This window comes from Phasianus colchicus, chromosome 1, assembly GCF_987193195.1.
Source record: "Phasianus colchicus chromosome 1, bPhaCol1.hap1.1, whole genome shotgun sequence".
Taxonomy (NCBI): domain Eukaryota; kingdom Metazoa; phylum Chordata; class Aves; order Galliformes; family Phasianidae; genus Phasianus; species Phasianus colchicus.
The window spans coordinates 25,598,478-25,617,963 of NC_143436.1; the positions used below are offsets into that span (position 1 = coordinate 25,598,478).

A 19,486-nucleotide genomic window follows, 5' to 3' on the forward strand; every position below is an offset into this window, starting at 1 on the left:
ATGATCTACTTACAGTAGAGGGAGCTGATGTTCAGTGTGCGTGTGCATGAGTTTTTGTTGCTGTATGACTCTTTATCTCAGTGCAGGCACCAAAGAGAAAAGATCCACTTTTGTGATTTCGAGAGGGCTGCTTCTGCATCCCTCACCTGCTGAGCACCATCACAGCTGATGCCTCTGGCAGTGCAAATGGCACATGTCAGAGAGTCCCCTGCTGGGGCCCATGGATGTTTTCCCCCACGTCAGGATTGATGTGTGGGAGAGATTGGCAATGTTGTCTGTGTAACCTTGCAAACAGTGAATCCCAGCACACCTGCTGCCAAAGGCTGATGATTCCATCTTTCAAAATATTCTGACTTCCTATTACAGCACAGTCAGTGTCTCTTTTGTATTCCTGGTTCTCCTGTGCTCCTTGCCCCTGGCCTGGGCTCCGTCAGACCCATCTCACAAAAGAGTGCTGAAGAAATTCTGTGATTTGCAGCACTGTTTAAAAGCCAGAGATCTCTGGTTCTCTGCAACTGGCTGGCTGAGTTACGCAAGCTATTCGAAGTTAATTAAAATACAAACAAGTGTGTAATAACAGAATGCATATGCACATATGGACTGGGGATGCAACTGAGTCCTACTTCTTGGCTTTGCCATCTCTCTCCTTGGTGAAAGCTGTCCTCCCAGTGAGGCAGTTTTCCTGCCTGCTATGGTTCAACTGAGATGAGCACAAAAGAATGAGTCGGTGAAGGCATGCTGTCCCAAGATAAGTGTAGGATGTATATTTAATAAGAGAAAATAGAGGACTCAGAGAATTACAGACCCATCTAACTTGTATAACCTGAAAGATCCTCAAAGAAATGATTAATTTGCCCTGCTAACACCTATTGCAATTGTTTTTGATCTGTATGTATGTGTGGACAAACTTCTAAACAAGTCATGTTCTGTAGTACCTTGATTTTCCAGACAACTTGTGCTATATCACTGGTGGTTTTCTTAAGCCATGAGCACCAGAGCTGCTGACCTCATCATTCTATGAGGCAGTGAGAACTATGGAGAGTACTGAGTTCATCCTTGGCACCACACTTAAGAAATGTGGATAAACTGGGAGAACCTTAGCAAGAAAAAAGCTAACTTGTTCAGAAAATACAGCATATAAGTAAGAGTTGAAAACCTTTTACCTTAGAAAAGATTAATATGGGATATATTTTGTTAAAAGTTCTTTGCAAATGTGACAGTTTTGTTTGCTCTGTAGACAGAGTTAGGCAAAACAGAAGCTGGCATCCTGACCCTAACCCTTATGCTGCAGCAGGGGAGATCTGGAAAAGCTGTCCAGGAGAACATTAGTGCTACACAAACAATGAGGTCTTGAAATCCTTGTAGCTTGGGTAGTTATTTTTTAAGAAAACATGCTGGACAAACATTTGCTAAAGCAGCTTATGTGCATTCATCTGGTCTGAGTGACGCAGGGTGGGCCAAGTGATTACCTGACATTTCCTCCAGCCCTACATGTCTGTTGGAGTGCTCTGAAATGCACTGATGAAAAGAATCCAATTTCCAAACTAGGTAGTAGTATTTATTATGCTTACAAGTGTGGTTACAAAGGGAAGCTCCTACCTCCTAAATCGGTCCTTTCTGCTCATTCTCTGGTCAGCTTTCCTGGCATTAGGCCTCATCATAGTGGGAGAAAATTACCGCTAGCTGTTTAAACAAAGCAGTGTTCAATAAGAACTATCAGAAAAGGGAGGGAAGAAGGAGGCGTTTATGATGACGTTTCTATTAGGAAATTCTCCCAGTGTTACAGTGTTTCTTAATCATGGGTGATTTTGGTGTTAATTTCCTGAAGCAGTCCTTCCCAAAGTGATTGATTTTTGAGTTGTTTGCTTTTGTGCCTGTTACTGGACAATAGCTCTACGTTGAACAATGCACTGACGTTATCTCAGCTGATCACAGCAGTAGGATGAATTTGCCTCTTTAAGCTGCTTTTTTTCAGTTTCCCCTTGTCTTGAAATATAAATTATTGTAGAGTGAGGGACATCATATTCTCTAGTGTAGCTTTGATCTGTGAGAGGATGCATTATGTATTCCACCCATATCTAAAGAAAACTCACTCAACAACGAAAACATCAAAAGTTTTGGATACCTTTCATGTACATGAAAAATATAACAGTGGCATCGCAAACCAGAGATAAAGCAAAGCAGCAGTGTTCTCCGTATCTGACTGACACAGTCTACATCTCAGCCATGCTTTACCACTAAATAGAAGTTCCCATGAGACTCTTCTATCACTTAATGCTTAAATAGTTGGGAATTGTAATACATCTGGGAAGTGAAAAACACTGGGAAGCGTTTCAGATCTTAAGGGAGCTGAGCGCTCAAAGCAGGTGGCTTCTTTCCAGAGAAGGCTCTTCCAGCTTTCAGAAATGCTGCTCATAAAATCTGACCCGGCTATTAGGGGTAGTGTATAACTAAGTAAGGGGGTGGGGAAGAGTGATTTTAAACTTCTGTAGAAAATATCATTGAGTAGATTGAGCATTACAATTCTCTGATCTCATAACAATCAGTTACTGGTTGTAACTGAATGTATGGATGTTGAACAAAGTTCCTGTGTTCTCATTCAGGTGGTAGAGACTTCTTTAGTTTTCACTAAAATGAGGACATGACGGTCTGAATCCTGTCTGACAGATACCATTGTATAGTTCATGTATGTTGTACTTTGTGAACGAGTGGGTCTCTTTTATAATATCTGCTTGGCAGAGTGGTGCATAAGCACAGTATGAAAAACACAGTGTAAAACAAGCATTACATTAAGGAAGGACATTTTTTAGTGGCTTTCAGCATGGGCTGTTAACCTTCATGGCCACCAATTTCCCCGCAATGAAGTTACTATTCTAACACCATTCCACGTTTTACGCACTAAAATGTAAGACTACATAAATTTTAAGGTAATGATGGTGAGTACTACAGAGACTTCTAGAAGAGAGTGCATGGGAGGAGTGCTGTGTTGATATCAGTTTGTTCAGCCCACAGGTAAGGATTTGTTTGTATTGATCACCACAATTCAGATGTTGTCTTCCTATTCAGGATTGTCTACAGACCATAATATTGGATGGATATTTGCACAAAGAACCTTCACACTGTGATGCCTTCTGATATTAGACAGGAGGGGGAATGAATGGCTGTTTACAAAGGTGGGTAGTGATAGGACAAGGGGAAATGGTTTTAAACTGAAACAGGGGAAGTTTAAGTTAGACATTCAGAGGAAGATTTTCACTCAGACACACTGGAACAGGTTGCCCAAGGAGGTTGTGGATGCCCCATCCATGGAGGCATTCAAGGCCAGGCTGGATGTGGCTCTGGGCAGCCTGGTCTGGTGGCTGGATCTGTGCATATAGACCCTGCGTATAGCAGAGGGGTTGAAACTAGATGATCATTGTGGTCCTTTTCAACCCAGCACATTCTATGACTCTATGATTATGAAGAATGGAAGACAAGGAAGAAGATGAAATACTTGGTAGATCAGTTCTGGTGCATGAAAAATCCCTCAAGTACTGCAGAGGACTCTGTAGTTTCTGACAGATAACCCCAAATGAGTTTGCCTGGACTCTTTCCAAACCACTTCAATTTTAAGAAGAAACAAAACCTATTTCAAGACTCCTGGAACAGCTAACAGAAGGGATTTCCCTTCGTTTATCCAAGTAAGCTGACAGATTTATTTTGAATATATTCATTCTCTTAGATTTATGACATTGACTTAAACATACTTCAAAATAATTCACTCAATAATTTTTTAATGATCTTAGAAAAACCCTGCTGCTGTAAGTTAATATCAGGATACCCAGCAAATACAGTTTAGAATTGTGTATGTTGCAGACATACTGTTAGTTTTCCAGGATATTTTTGAGTAAACTTAATCTTCACAGAAAGAAGCAGGAGTAGCGCTGATATAGATCCCCTTTATTTATTTGCATTCCATTCAGCAGCCAAGGCTTACACTTGCAGTGAGGTGAGTTGTTTTCATTTCACCAGCGTGATTAAGTGCTACTGGGGTCTGCGTGGGCCTGACAAACCCTTACCCTCTTTCTGTCTGATTCAGAGCTGATGTCCAAAGGTTCTGGCTATAGCTACAACAGGTCAGTGCTGCAGAGGTGTATAGAGGACACAGGCAGGGCTGGAGCATTCATACAGTTGCTGATCTGTTGAACTTAAAGGGAAGTGCTCCTAGTCCTGTTGAAGCTGTTGTGGCCAGGTGGCAGCTATGGTGCACTGCTTGGCCAGCAATTTAATACAAAAGCCGAGTTCAATAGGTAAGTTTCCAGAACAGGAGCTATTGGGTTCATTACACTGCTCCATAAAGTGCAAAAGTTACATAGTGTTTGTAACTTCTGAAGCTGGCTGTCCAGCAGTAACCTCTTGTACATTTGAGAAAACCATCAGCATGTGACTGGGGCTGGCTGTGACTCATTCCTTGCTGCGTCCTGCTTGCTGACTCAGGTGTGCTTGTTTTCACATCACTGTGTGTGTTTGCCTCAAGTTTCACAGCATATCCATGAATTTCACCGGGCCACAGCTCAGCTCTCTTAAATTACCTTTGCCTTTTTCTTGAGCCTTACAGAAGATAGAGCGCAGCACCCATGTCTGAAGTCCTTTCCTCCTTGCTAACTGAATTTCAAACTGTACTTTTAGTGTTTATTTTCAGATTTGTCAAACTCACAAAGTATGCCAGCAGCCACAGAGAGCTGCAGACTCGTAGCAGCTGAGGTGTCCATGTTTGGTCATGCACCCTAAAGTTTTTGGCAATGACACTTTTTATATTCAAAAAGAGGATATTGGGTTGTCATTTAAATTGGAGAGGAGCTCAGTGCGTGCTTGGTAATTGGAAGTTTGGCAAATATTAATATATAGTATTTGTAGAGACCCATAGGGCCTCTACATATAGACCCTCTACATACATAGAGGCCTAAGCAAGGAAAACTTTTCTGTGGAATGGTCAAAATGACTGTGAGGTGGCACCAGGTTGTAGCGCAGCACTTACCACCAAGTGGAAAAAAACACAGCAAAACTAGATTAAATAAATCACTCTTCTTTGGTATTCTAGCTTGGATTATATAACCAAAATCATATAAGGTCCAACATACAGTTTCTGGCTATATTTGCTTTAATTCCTATGTACATCCCTGCTCCTTTGCTGGATCCTGTGAGGCTGCTGAGACAGGAGGCCAACCTGCTTCCCTGTGTTAAATTCAGAGCTGAGAAGGAGGAGCTGAAGTGACAGGAGGAGGAAAAAAAATAGAATGTGTCTCTCATCCTCCATCTACTCTCAAATAAACTAACAACTGAAAAACTTAAAGCCCAGCCTGGTCTGCATGTCGGAGCCTCACTGCTGCCCTGCCCTGATGGCCTCTCAGCTGGGAGAGTCTCTCTGGGCCATCTTGTCCCTCAGGAGGTCATGGAATGGCAACAATGCCTGACCTCAGTTGGAAGAACAGCCTTTTGACATGCTTGTTAGGGGTGGCTGCACTGTCAGTGTTAGCAGGTGAAGGGGGATTTCAAAAGGCAAACTCCCTGTGAATGTCCCAGAGCACAACTCCTGGGCCAGATGCAGTTCACAGTCGTGCTGGTGTCAGCTGCATCCATCAAGTTGCTCTGAGCTCTCCCTGCTGCTTATGAGATCAGGATTTCTTGTAAATGTTTTTATTAGCAGATCTGGCAAAACCTGAAAATTTCCTGTGTCTTTCTTCGATGCTCGGAATACTTAGTTCATGACCTATTTGTTAAAATAATGGAAATTGGAATGTCTTAGGAAGAGAAGTTTGGTTTAATGAGTAAAAAACTCATTAGGATTTGTATTTCATTTATCAGCTTCTATCTCTGCCTGAGATATAATGTTGTAGCTTAATGCCAGAGATGGCATTTCTGAAAGGAGAGGTTAATTTCAAGGCTTATGACTATTTGCATGCCACTTTACCATTGCTCACCCATACTGCTTCTGTAACAAAGACTGTAATGCACCTTTTCTCTTCGTCTGTTTACAAAAGGCATTTAAGTCTGCTCTTCATGACTGAATTTAACACTAGATACAAAAAGTTAGTAATATGCAAAACCTTAAAAACCCAGTTATACAGTGTACTATTTTTTTAAGAAACTTTTAATACGGTCAGATGTATTAAAAACTCCCTTCAATACATTGAATTGTTTAAAACTGTTGACTTAATAATGCATTGAAACTTTCGGGTGAAATCAACAGCGTATTTTCTGTGTGGTGAGTATACCCTCTCTTCTTTTTCATCTCTTGGCTTTTGCTTAGGGTATCTCTTACGTAATTCTTTGACCACGGGCCATCCACTGTTAACATTGATGTCAGGGGACTGCTGCCGGTTTAAGTCAGCTGAGGATCTGAAGCAGGGTGTACCTGCTATAAACAAAGTTACTGGGATGAGAAACTGAGCATGGGAGGCTTGTGATTCTGTTGACTCTTCCACAAATGCAGTACATGACATCCCTTACAGTCACGAGAATTAATCGGAGGAATGTGTTACAAATCTGGTATTTAAGTTCAGATCATCATTTTTCTGTTTTACACTGAAGACCCTGGTATTAATAACAGGCTGCAGTAAAAACTTGGGGATGTTTTACTGACTTTTCAGGGAAACTTTGGAAATGTGTTGGCAAATAAATTAGATGTAAATAAATAGAATAAAAATATCAGATCGTTTAGTTGCATTGTGCTTGTGACACAAAGAAGAGCTGCTATTTTTGATGTCTTTTCCCCAAAAATATTTCAACATTTTAAGGTAAAACCAAACAAATACATTTTCTGTTAAGAAGTAAATAAGTTTGGGAAGCAAAAAAAAAAAAAAAAAAAAAGGATTTCCTCAATCCTTTGAAATTATAAGAGCATATAAATGCTGTTTTCAACCAGTCTGACTTTGTGCATTAGAATATTTCTAAGTAAATTCAGTATAAAATGCCAGCCGGGTAAGTGGTGGGAGGAAGCAGCTTTCAGTGTTGCCATGTTCATGAGTAGCACAGGACATTGAACATTGCAGTGTTTGTTGGGTACCCACTCAGAACTCGGTTCACAGAAGCAAACCAATGAGTTCAGTGAGAAATGTCTAATTTGCCCACTAGAAAACACAGAGGAGAAGAGTGAGGCTGACTCCTGTTCCTCCAAAAGAACTAGGGCCTATGGGAACTGGGGTGCCTTCTCTCTTCAGGCATCACAGATATGCAGCACCTCATAGAAATGAGGTGCTTGGTACGAGGTGTGATGGAGGAGCACGATCCTCTTGGCCATGATGGGGTCAGATGCACTTTTTGCTTGAAGTTTCTTGTGGCTCAGGGGTAATTTGGGTGCGGCTTGTGAATAGAGAATAGACTTTCCAACCAAACAGACTGTGCCAAAATTGTTTGCTACAGAATGTTCACACTTTTCTTTGAAGCATGTAGTACTGCAGTGATGAACTGTGTGCTTGATCTGTTGGAACACTCTCCATGTTTTTATGTTTCCGAGTTTTCCTCTCCTTTGCTCTCTTTCATGCAGTTCCATTGGTTGCTCTTCCAGCTCAGTCAGGAAAAACATGCAGAATTGTACCAGCTTAGCAGTCTAATGTTAACAGTAATAACAGCACTCAGGGCAGAAAGTATTACAATAGTTCATTTTAGTAACATGTTTATTAGGTCATAACAACAACTATAAACATAAGTACCATTCAGCTCTTTTGTCGATATATGAACTTACTAACATCAAATTTTACCAGAGTCACATATTCTTACAGGTGTCCCAGACACAACATTAACTTTATTGAGCAAAAGTTCATAAATAGTAAAAATGTCATCTGTTTCACATTGCAGCGTTCCTCAAGCAGGTATGTACAAGTTTGGAGTATCTTCTCCAAATCTAAATTTCCTTAGCTGTTTTAAAACCATAGAGATGATTTTTCTGCCTGCAGCAAAGCCTTTTGTCCTTGAGCAATCTACAATTAGTATTGCTCTCAGCAGACATTAAAGTTTGTTTCTGAAATGAAAATGGTGATGAAACACAGTACAATATTATCTGCTCATAGTTTGCCTACACACTCTGCCCTCATTATAAATCTTTCATTTATAACGCCGTCTCCCAAGAACAACATTATCTCTCTTATATCAGTTCCTTACCACACTACCTCTCTTTGAAGATCTTAAGATGGCTGGCTTGCAGCAATGGAGATATTACACTTAGGGTAGGGTGGAGTGTGCTTGCAGTCAGTTCTTTTCCTTTCTAGTATTTACACAGTATTCTTTTTAAGGTTGCTACTATTTATGAATCATGTACGCTGACATACGTTTTCTGAAATGTTCACAGTGCAGTATTTTGTGGCCTAACCAAACTTTGTAAATGTCATTAAAAATAAACTTTTTTTTTTTAATATAAAAATAGAATACTTTATGTGTTTACACCAACAAACCCAGTTCTAATCTATTCTAAACAAGCTATACAGTAGTATGCACAGAATTCCACAGGAACAGAAATGACATGTGATGCTTGCCCTAAAGCTATAGTACTTCTCTCTAATGAATGAAAGTTTATTCATTCTCTCTTTTCATTTCTTTTTCTGGGCATAATTTAGAAATAAAAATAGGTATCATAATTCACTGGGTCGTGTGATCCAAGAAAAGATAAGGGGCCATAAAGGTGTTGTTTCTTCTTTTGATCAGTCTTCTGAGCTTCTTAGGGCTGCTGTGAAAAAGTGATTAACATTTTTGCTATGGCATTCTCTTAGGTCAGGGCTGGCTGCAACACCTCTGCTCTTTACTTACCTTTGGCAGCAGCTCCACCCAAGGATAGGTGGCACACCTTCAGCTGCTCGCTGTGACTCATCAGACAGCAGCTCTGTATATTTGCCAGCCTGCCTGCCTGTCTCCTCTTCCTCTGCAGAATAACGCAGCCCATGTTGCTGTCTCCCAGGGATTAGCCTGGCATTTAATATGGGTGCCTTCTAGTTTTCCATCTCTGAGAGCAGTTACTTCTTTACTGAAAATGTTGGAAGCTATGCTTTTTTTTTCAGTGAGATATCTGCAAATTTATCAAATGTTGGAATAGAGTTAACACTAAGAATTCTTTAAGCTAGATGCTTTTCTGTTCATTTTATGTACCGTCTGACTACACCAGAGGCCTGGCAAGGCTGACTTACTTATTTTACTGTGCACTTATTTTACTGTGATGTTGTCTTCTGCTGTTGACCTTTACCTTGAAGCTGGCGCTATTGGCTGCCTATCTTCTGAGAAACCTTGTTGACATAGTGCAAAAATCCAAAGTTTGGACTGTGCAACAGGAAAATATATTTTTAAACTCTTGTACATTTCATGGTTTGTATTCACCTTTTATGTAAAAACCATTCTGCACTGCTCATTATCCTAAAGAACATGCAACAATAGTAGTCCTTCCAGCTCTTCTGATTGGTATTCTACGTTCTCCTTCATGGCATTGATGATGAATCTTTGTTCTTGGGTCTCAGCACACATGAATGAGAACTAGTGAGAAGTAGCTCTGGTTGATAGAACACAGTATCTCTATTTAGTAAAATGATGCAGTTGTCCAAATACTGTGATTGTTTACAGAATCCCATAGCCTTAAAAAAAAGATGATATCATGTCCTTGTACTAGTGCAACTTGGGCAACAACATAAACATGTGCAACAGTGTTCTCACAAAGATCGAACAGTAAAAACTAGTGGACAAAATGTTTCAGTTTTTGTTCATACAACTAAGAATGGATTCTCCTCTATTTCAGACATACTCGTCATGTGTCTACATCCATGTCTGTATTGTCTTGTGTTGATAGAAGAGAAGGATAGGGAGCAACACACTTCACGTTGACGTAAGTAGCATTGACATGAACATAGTGTTCCCCAATAAAAGTGGAGAAGATCGTTGATATTTTTGAAACAAGTTCAGAAAATGCTGGACGCATCTCAGGTTTTGGGTGCCAACATTTCAGCATGACTTCATACCTGCCATCCAAATAAAAGAAGTGTTCCATTATGAAATTATAAAAAAAGGAAAAAAAACAACACCTCTTCTGCCCCACAGTCTCAAATACTGTAATATCAGAAGTCACTGCAATATCAGCAGTTGCAGAAGGTTTTGCAAACTATTTACTCACAGTGGGTCAGGGCAGTATTCAGGTTGTAGCAGCCTTCTTCCTTGTAATAAGTAAACAGTTATATCGAAAGAATTTACGTCAGGATAAGGTGGTGCCCCTCTTGTCATAAGTTCCCATAGCAACACACCAAAGGACCACTAAGAAAACAAAGAAATAAATAACAAGTGATAGGGTTGGAGAGCTTTACATTCCAGTTTTAGAACATGGTTTGACTGATATAAGCATTCAAATGCATTAGTTTTCCCTTTGAAAAGTTATTATTTTACTGCATTCAGCTTCATTTTAAGTGGGCTAATAAATGCTGTAAGGACTTGAGGAGCCACTTAAGTTAGAGCCAGACAAACTCAAGTAAATAAATGAAAGAAAATAAAAGCTTATAGGCTTGCTACTTAGCTGGTAAAAACTGGCAGACATCCTTTGAGGTTAATGGAGTGCTGCCAATTTGCATGATCTGATGATCTGACTGACTTTGTGTAAATATGTACTGAAGAGAGAGTGGTGAAAATTCTATGCATTACAGGCTAATTTGGATCTGGATTGAAATGAGAGCTAAAATACAAGGTGATCCAGCCAACTAATGACTTCACCCTATAATTTGTTCTTTGTAAATGGACAGGTAGTACTTGAGATTGCTGTAGGCAGACAGTAAGCATTTATAGAGCAAATAAAGTATTTTTGTGACCCATTGTGTTTTATGAGTATCAAAGTTAAGCTGCTTGGTCAAGCTTTCTAGAGTCCCTCTTATAGCAGGGATCAGCTCCAACTTGGCTCCTTAGTATACCCTGAAGTGGAATTAAATTCCTAATTCTTTCCCGAATCCTAATTTTTTACTGAGTAGTAACAGACAGTCAGGTCATGTCTTGCTGCTTTGTGCCTGGGACAACTGTCTTTTCTGGATATAAAAAGTCTCCTACTGTTACATGAACTAAAGTTAAATTCAAATACAAGTTTTGGTTTGAAGTCAGTCCGTTCATTAAATGCTAGAAAGTGACAGGAGAGAAATTAATAAGTGACACAAATTTATTTGTACTTTACCACATCTGACTTTGTTGTGAACTTCTGAGTTTGTAAACTTTCTAAAGCCATCCATTTCACTGGCAGTTTAGCTCCTGTTTTATTGTGCACACTGTAGTACTCTTTATCATAGACATCTCTAGCAAGACCAAAATCAGCCACCTTGACAGTGAATTTTTCATCCAACCTGAAGAAATGACAAAAAGTGTTATCTTCATCTGAGCAGACAGCATTTACAATGATGGTTGATTATAATGAGTGACTTGCATTTTTGAGACTGCGAGTCTGGAAGGCAGTATTTTATCTTGGAACTATTAACAAATATTACAGTGAAACAAAACTTGATACCCATTTAACAACAGTGAATGAACTCAGGAAATTACTAATATTATTTTTATAATAGAACTCAAATTACAGTTCTCTTAAAACAATTAGTTAGTAGAAAAAAACTTTGCTAATAGCCTATATATCCTGGCTGGCTGTTACGTCATTTCTTCCGCAGCTATTTCTTCTTCTGTAACCTTAGAAACCTCTCATTTTTATTTCCAAATCAAAATATCACCTTTCTTATTCACTCTCAGTTTGGATAAGGAAGGACCTATCATTATCTCAGTGACTACTCATATCTAATAATGCAATCCTGTCACTAAGAATGTGTGACTGTAATGAGATGGGTACTGGTGAAGAATGGTGGCATGAGCAGAATTCTGTTGGAGTTGCAACTCAGTCATTTCACCAGATCTCCCTGTCTTTGGTCTTCCTAAGTTTGGAGTATGTCCTGATAAGCAGTGTTATTGATAAAGAACAGATAGAGCAGGGGGGTTGGCATGCTTAATCCTATCCTTCATTATATGTGTAGGCCTAGCTACAGCAAGTGCCTATTTGGGGGTTTCTTTACAATCACAGAATGGGTGAGGATGAATGGCACTCCTGAGGATCATCTAGTCCAATCTCCATGCTCAAAGCAGGGTCAGCTGATGCAGTTAGCCAAAGACCATGTCCAGTTGAGTTCTGAATAACTCCAATGATGGAGACTCCAAAATCTTTCTAGGCAATCTGTGCACGTCTACAACCACTTTTATAGAAAAAAAAAAAAAGTCTTCCTTATGTTTAAATGGAATATCATGTATTTAGTTTGGGCCTTTTGCCTCTTGGCCTGTCACTGGGCACCACTTGGAAGAATCTGACACCAACTTCTTAATCATGTCAGATATTTATGTGTATGGATGACCCCCATCACCATTTGAGCCTTCTCTTCTGCAGGCTAAACAATGCCAGCTGTCTCAGCTTTTTCATGTAGCATTTCTCTCTCTTGAACTTTATGAGATTTCTGTCTGGCCAGTTCTCTAGTCTGCTGAGGTTTCTCTGAATGGCACAGAACAATCTGCTGTATTTACTGGTGTAATAACTAAGCTAATATCAATGAAGAGAGTAAAAGGCAAGTTTGATGGGTTAGCAGGAGGGTAGCTATGCCATAGCTGTTTCCTGCATCTCTTCCAGAACAGTCAAGTATTTGTAGGGAATGTATTTGCATCCTGACTTCCTTTCTGATGGGCTTCACCAGTGTAGAAGGAGCTTTGTTTATGAATGCTGAATTGCCCATGTCTGCTGAGGAATGTGGGTCTTCAACCTTATAACTTCCTCTCATGTGGTAGCAGCTCTCCAGGCTCTGAAGTGCTGAGCCATATAAAAAGTACAAAAGCAGCAATTCAGTTGGCAATATGAGATACCCTGATAGTTGTTTCCTCCTCCCATAAGAAAAACACAGTAGTTCAGAGGAAAGTGTCCCGTTGCTATACTTTGGACTTGGATTATATGAACCAAGACTTTTATCCAGTAACATCATTCCTTTGTTCTTAGAAAAGCTGAAAATCACATTGGTTGATACTTAAACAGCAGCTGGAAGAAAATGCTCTTTTCCAGAGGCCATTCAACTGCACAAGCATGTAGACTTTGAAAAGCACAAGAAATTTGATATCGTAGGTAAAAAACCTTTTCGCAGCCAGAACTCCAAATTACCACCTATTAAAAAAATACAACATTCTAATATTTAATGCTGTATCTCATTAGTTCACAACACAGGTGATGAATCAGCAAAATACTATTGGCAATTACTGTATCAGTTAGACTTTGTGTGAACTGAACTGCCTGGCTATGCAGTGACTAGTAAGATTCTTTGCATACTCAATTTTAAATGTAAATTAGTGTACACAATTGAGCCAAATTAAGCTCATACTCATATAATGAAAAATTACTGTCAAGAAGTCTCACTGTTGTTTCTGTGCTCCTGTTTTTCTCACAAAATTCCCTACTGCTAGGTGTGGCAGCAGAGACGTGCTGCTTCTGAAGAGTTTGGGTGGAAGCACAGCAAGTTGAGACAACAGCAGTATAACTTCCCTTAGGTGATGCCTTTTAAATTCTCTCACCAATGATTTTGAGAGACTTCACTTTCACCTCAACTTTCCTTATTTCCCACACTCAAAAAGCTTATGTGTAACGAGTGAGTCTTTAGCAAGCTGAGTAGCTCAGCAGTATGCAAGACAAACATCAGTATAATTGCAGAACGGTGAAAAAAATCTAATCTGACTAAAAAAGGAGAATCCTGGAAACTTCTATTTACCTCATCTATCTGCCTTACACGAAAGAGTGTGATAATGTGGCTAGAAATAGATGCTTGTACTTACATACAGTTTCTTGCTGCCAAATCTCTGTGGACAAACTTTTTGCTTGCAAGGTATTTCATCCCTTTTGCAACCTGAAGACCAAATCCAATTAAATCTTTAACTGTTGGATTCTGTAAAATATAAATGTTTGTAATGCAATCAATGCAGAAACCTGAATAGTAGACTGTTTTTTTGTTTTTTTTTTTTGCTGTGACTTTCAGTTTTTGATTCAGATATCTTGCCACCAGAATGAGCGAGGTAAGTTGGTGCTTACAATAAAATGGCCTAAGTTTAGGTCAGGTTCTTGCATCCACTGAGGAAACACACTTTAGGAGATGAAAAGGACTGACAGACTCTGAAGAGTGGAGTTTGCATCATAAGTAGCATGACCTGGGTTGGGAAGTGGAACAACGTGCTGAAACCTCAATAGTACAGCTGATACACAAAATTCACATATGTGTATCAGTTCACATTTGTGAACTTAGAGTAATAACATGCAACTCAGTAGAAAATACTAACTGTGAAGTTGGAGCCTGTCAGCTGGAAATGTCCAAAAAAGGAGAAGCTTATCTGGGGCAAATAACTGCAAGCTACCATCAGTGTGATGCTAAGGAAAAGATGGATGAGACCTTAGCAGCCTTCGGGGAAATATTTCCTGCAAACTGCTGGTCTACAACACCCTGTTGAGACCCTACAGAAAAAAAAGTTACGTATGGAAATAAATATAAAAATAAACCTGTTATTCTTTTATCCAACAGCACAACTTGTTATGAAATAGTAAAGTCCAACAGATTACTGTGTTGGCATTGTTCCATACCATTTTCTTCTGTTCAACAATCCTATTCAGCTGTGGTTATTATTCTGTTCATTTCAGGAAGACACATAGAGCTTCTCACAGACAAGATTCCTGGTGCTCATAGAATGAAATAAGTTCAAAAGAGAAGAAGTACCTACCTTATAAAGCTTAACTCCTGCAATAATTCTCCTAAATGCCTTCTTTAAATTTTTTTATTTTTATTTTTTTATTTTTAATTTTTTAAATTCCCGGCTACTAGGAATCAAGAGCAAAGTCTCATTGGCTCAGAAATCACTTTCTATTGCCCAAGCACTGTGAAATTGGTGAATACTACAGTATGAAGTGGGCTTGGATTACTAGAGGCAAGACCTGGTAATGTGGGCCAGTGAGGCCTGTGTGAGAAAACTGTAGAATTTCAATAAAAATTATGAAAATCTCTGATAAGAGAGTACTCACAGTTTGTATAACAATTGTTGTTTTACTCTCTTAAGATAAGCAGAAAAAAAAAAATTGATGTCAGGACCGTGACATTCTCTAGCTGGCTGTGAAGATCCCTTACCTAGAAGTTGGAAGAGCATATGGTAACAACTGACACAGCTGTACTGAAGTCAATGGAGACACGCAAATTTAACCCAGCAGATGGTTGGGCCCCTTTACTTGAATCTCATAAAGACATTTGTTTATGAAGAGGCTTATGGATGGGAAATGAGAAATACTTATTGCTGATAATTTCTGGGAAACGCTGTAGAAAGGAATTTGAGGGGGAAGGGAAGGAGTGGCAGCGCTGTGGTTGGGCTCGCTGCCAGCATAGGCAAGTGCCAAAAGTTAAGGTGTAATGTAACAGCAGCAAGTTACATACCTAATGTAATTATCAACCTGTAGTGTTGGGTCTGGGTGTGGCTAGACTTGTATTACTGTTTCGTTGACATCACTGTGTACTTACATGAGTCTCATTCCTAATGAAGTTTCGAAGGTCTCCATGTTTCATGTATGGAAGGACCACTAAGGGGGATCCTTCATTGGGTAAACAGATTCCCAGAAGTGACAGAACGTTGGGATGCGTGAAATCTTTCATGATTATTCCTTCTTTCAGAAACTGAGCTACTTCTTCCAGGTCTGTAATTCCTAAGAAATTCAGCAGTAAAATGTAATAATTAAAAAGGAAACCAACTACAGTTCATTTCTGTAGTGTCATCGCACAAATGAAACTGATAATGAGAAGCTACAAATATGCTCCTCACCTCCCACATTGCAGCTATGGTATGTGCATAGTTTTTTTACAGTGACCAAATGTACTGTTTTTAATTCAAATTTTTAAATTAATTTTAAATGCGTTTCTCCTTTGCTTAGTATGAATTGAATAACAACACTTCAGTAAAGCTTTTAATAAATTTTATTATAGTCTCTTCTAGATTTTCCAGCATCTTTGCCTGCTGCTTATCAATTTAACTTCCAAAAGCAAATCTCAAGGAGTCAGTAGAATAAAAAATGACACTATACTTCCCTCATTTTTCTCTATCCTATTCTTTGTAGAGGAAAAACCTGGACATTTCATTTGATGAATAAATATATAGCAATGCCTAATTGTAATCTAAAGTCACTGGATCTGCCCTACGGATAAATTTAATCCAGCTGCAACTGAGAATTTTTATTTGTAAAAGTACCCACTGTAATTGATCAGTTCACCATAGTTGTCTTTGGAATTATGGTAATGTCTCACTCTCAAACATGTAACTCACTATTCAGTGACTTCACAGCACAGTGAATTTTCCTGCCATCATTATCCAGCAGTGTTCCATGGTACACACACCCAAAATGTCCTGTGTAGAAAATGAGCAAGATTAGCTTTAGTAAAATCAGTCTTCTGTTATTTTCCATTGGGTAGCAATTAAACTTTAAGAAAGTGATTACACTTTACTTCTGTCCAATTCCCAACACTTGTAATATTAACTGGAACTAACACATAAAACAGTCATTACATAAAGCCATCATTACATAAGTGAAAACTATTTGCAACATAATTGATATTTCTTGTCCTAGATAAAGTATATAAATAATGACAAGGATGGCACCACAGCTGTTTCATATTTTTGTTAATGACCATGCACACAAAAAAATACATCAGCCCATTCCCACCATACTGTCCCACTGGATATATGTTGAATGGGGGCACTGGAAGGCGCAAGGCAGCAGCAGTTAGAAGGAGCTGATTCAACCACTGCATCAGTTGTTCCCAAGGTTCTGTACACGCATGTTAAGTGCTTTAACCTGCGCTGTGCTGTATCTTTAATGGCAATTTGAATAAAGAGGCACTGCGGGCTTATAAACTTCCTTATCTTGTTATTTCATGGAAAATGTTGAGTGTTCAAAGTGGTGTGTTGGCCATGAAAGGTTTGGGAGCCACTCCACAGGTTAACCATACTGCTAGGAGGCAGTCTATTGTTTCTGCTGTGGTCTCGTTTCTAGTGCAGAATATCACTAAAAATGATGAGCACAGTTTGCCTTCTTGCTGACAGACTAAGCAGTGAAATAAGCTGGCTAGGATACATAAATCCTTCTGAACCTGTGTTTTTCTGTCAAGAAAATTGAATAGTCTGCAGAATGGAAAGACCTACTGTGAGAAGTTAACTTGACCTGTTTGGGAAGCATAGAGAACTTCAAGCTTCAGGCACATCCATTAAATAATCCAGATCAAATTATGTACATATAATGGTGACTTTCCTTCACGGATGTACTGTTTAATGGGCACTTTTAAGACACTAATATTTGCAGTCAAAAAATGAAATAAGTGGTGGTTTTTTTGTTTTTGTTTTTGTTTTTTGTGCAAGTTCTTCAGACAGAACAAGATTGTTTTTACTAGGTTCCAGCCATAAGTGCTGGTTGGAGCCCAGCTGGCTTTGACTTTGGCTTGGGGTAAAATTAATATAAAGTTTGTTTTATAAAAACAACTCAAATCCCATCAGACCACAGCTTGTTTGGAGCCTGGGCACAAATCCTAAAGCTTGGATTGGGTGTGTCTGAAACATTTTTGGGTTTGGCCTGTTTCTAGTTATGGAGGTGAAAATTAAAACAGGTTAATTATGTTGGTGTCATTCCTGATATTCTTCAGCATTCAAAAATGGGAAATTACTTGGCCTTCTCTGAAACAAGAAAGAAAAGCAAAAGGCCCACCCTTGCTTTGGGGATGATGAAGTGTAATACATGGAAGGGAAACACACTGATGGTATGTTTGATTTGTGGCTATTTTCCTGCAGAGAGGACATTAGGAATATCACTTATAGCTTTTTAATCAGGATTCTGGTACTCAAAAACAGATCTCTTGAGCGTGATCTGTAGAAGTACTGAAAATCCAGTTTCCACTTGGTCTATTCATAGGTACTCAACAGCATAGATTTTAATAAATGTCATTAACAGAAATACTGACTTGGGCTATGAATGTGAGAGAGAACTCGTTCAAGAAGATGTGGAGAAATAAGGATTATGGGGAAAAAAACAGAAAAAATGGGAGACTTATTCAACTTGCTATTGGGTTGAGCAAGGAACAGAGAGGAAGAGAGAGACTTCAGTAAAAGGAAACAGTGAGCTCTTCAAAGCTGGGGGAAACTTGTGGAGAACATGTAGGTGTACACATCCAAGTACTGAGTGCACTTAGTGACTGAGGGCATTTCAGTGCCATGTAGCAATCCACACATCTCTCACACTAGGAGTTTAAGTCTCACTGATGCCTCCTCCTTGGCACCTCCTGCCAGTTAGGCACATGCCTTTGGCTTGTACAGTATTCTGCTGTAGCTTCACTCCCTTTCTGCGGCCTTGTTGATCAGACTAAGCTTTTTGGTGGCCTGGAAGAAGGCAAAAGTGAGGCAGCTGAGGGGTATCAGCAAGTCTCTTGTGTTCAAAGGAATCTCATTAAATGTCAGGCTACTTTCCCTTTCTGTGGTCTTCTCCAACTCATCTAGCACATAACCCTTCATATGACTTGAAAATGAGAACCCCCTTGGTTGTCCTCTTGATTTGGTGTACGGGATGCTGTGCCGAAAGAGGAAAAAGCTTGAAAAACCCCCATATACATACCTAATTCACAATGGTTTATGATGACTGAATGTGCAAAAAGAACAACAGTTTGCAGTCACAGTACCCACCTCGTCCTATTACTTCGCTGAAATGTACAATCAGGCTATCAGCACCAATAACAACATGCTGGACTTCTTTGACCAGGTCAGGATTTAAGGCACTGATATCGATGTGGACGTTAGTTTGAAGAAGAGGACTGGCTAAATCTGAGTCCCCACTGGATAGAATTGGGGAGAGATCAGAGTGAGGATATTGGGCAGGTCTGCACGATCCATTCTGAGACATGCTTGGGAACTGATCTGCAAGAAGAACATAAACTATTATAGTATTTTCAGGCTTTTCCCTAGAAAACGAAAGGTTTTGTTTCATTGATAAGCAAGAGTTTGATTTTACGATATGAAAGCAGCTTGCTTTATCAAAAGATTTTCTCACATAGGAAAATGAAAATAAGCACTGCTAATCTGCCAGACTCCAGGGAAACCATGTCACTAGAAACTTACGCTTGTCTCAGCTCTACTTTTATGAAAGCAAATGGACAAACTTTCCACTTTTATAAAGGGACAGAACAAGATCTCGTCACTACTGCCAAGTGCAGTTTCTAGTAAACTGTGAGTAATAGGAGTAAAATGGAAAAAATGATAGAGATAGGGGAGAAGGAAGTAGTGAACAATTGAAAACATGAAACCTAGTGTCATATTTTAATTTGGTAGGTAACTCTACTTTTCACACAGGTTTCCAAACTGCTTGTGACTAGCTATATTTATCCATTGGTAAATATTCAACCAGGGAAATGCCTAGAGGTGATTCATATCCTGT

General features: G+C 39.3%; 1 protein-coding gene across 2 annotated transcripts in view; it reads right to left on the reverse strand.

Moving 5' to 3' along the window:
* Positions 1 to 7,400: 7,400 nt before the first annotated feature.
* MET (MET proto-oncogene, receptor tyrosine kinase) overlaps positions 7,401 to 19,486 on the reverse strand; it is a 91,074-nt gene continuing 78,988 nt past the window's right edge. For both annotated transcript variants that reach the window (XM_090137308.1, XM_031615462.2), the window contains exons 15-21: positions 18,739 to 18,969; positions 16,339 to 16,419; positions 15,543 to 15,724; positions 13,825 to 13,934; positions 11,162 to 11,327; positions 10,127 to 10,263; positions 7,401 to 9,974 (exon numbers count right to left, since the gene is read on the reverse strand). In XM_090137308.1, coding sequence (XP_089993434.1) covers positions 9,764 to 9,974; positions 10,127 to 10,263; positions 11,162 to 11,327; positions 13,825 to 13,934; positions 15,543 to 15,724; positions 16,339 to 16,419; positions 18,739 to 18,969 — 1,118 coding nt within the window. In that variant the 3' untranslated portion in view covers positions 7,401 to 9,763. The remainder of the gene's footprint in view (positions 9,975 to 10,126; positions 10,264 to 11,161; positions 11,328 to 13,824; positions 13,935 to 15,542; positions 15,725 to 16,338; positions 16,420 to 18,738; positions 18,970 to 19,486) is intronic.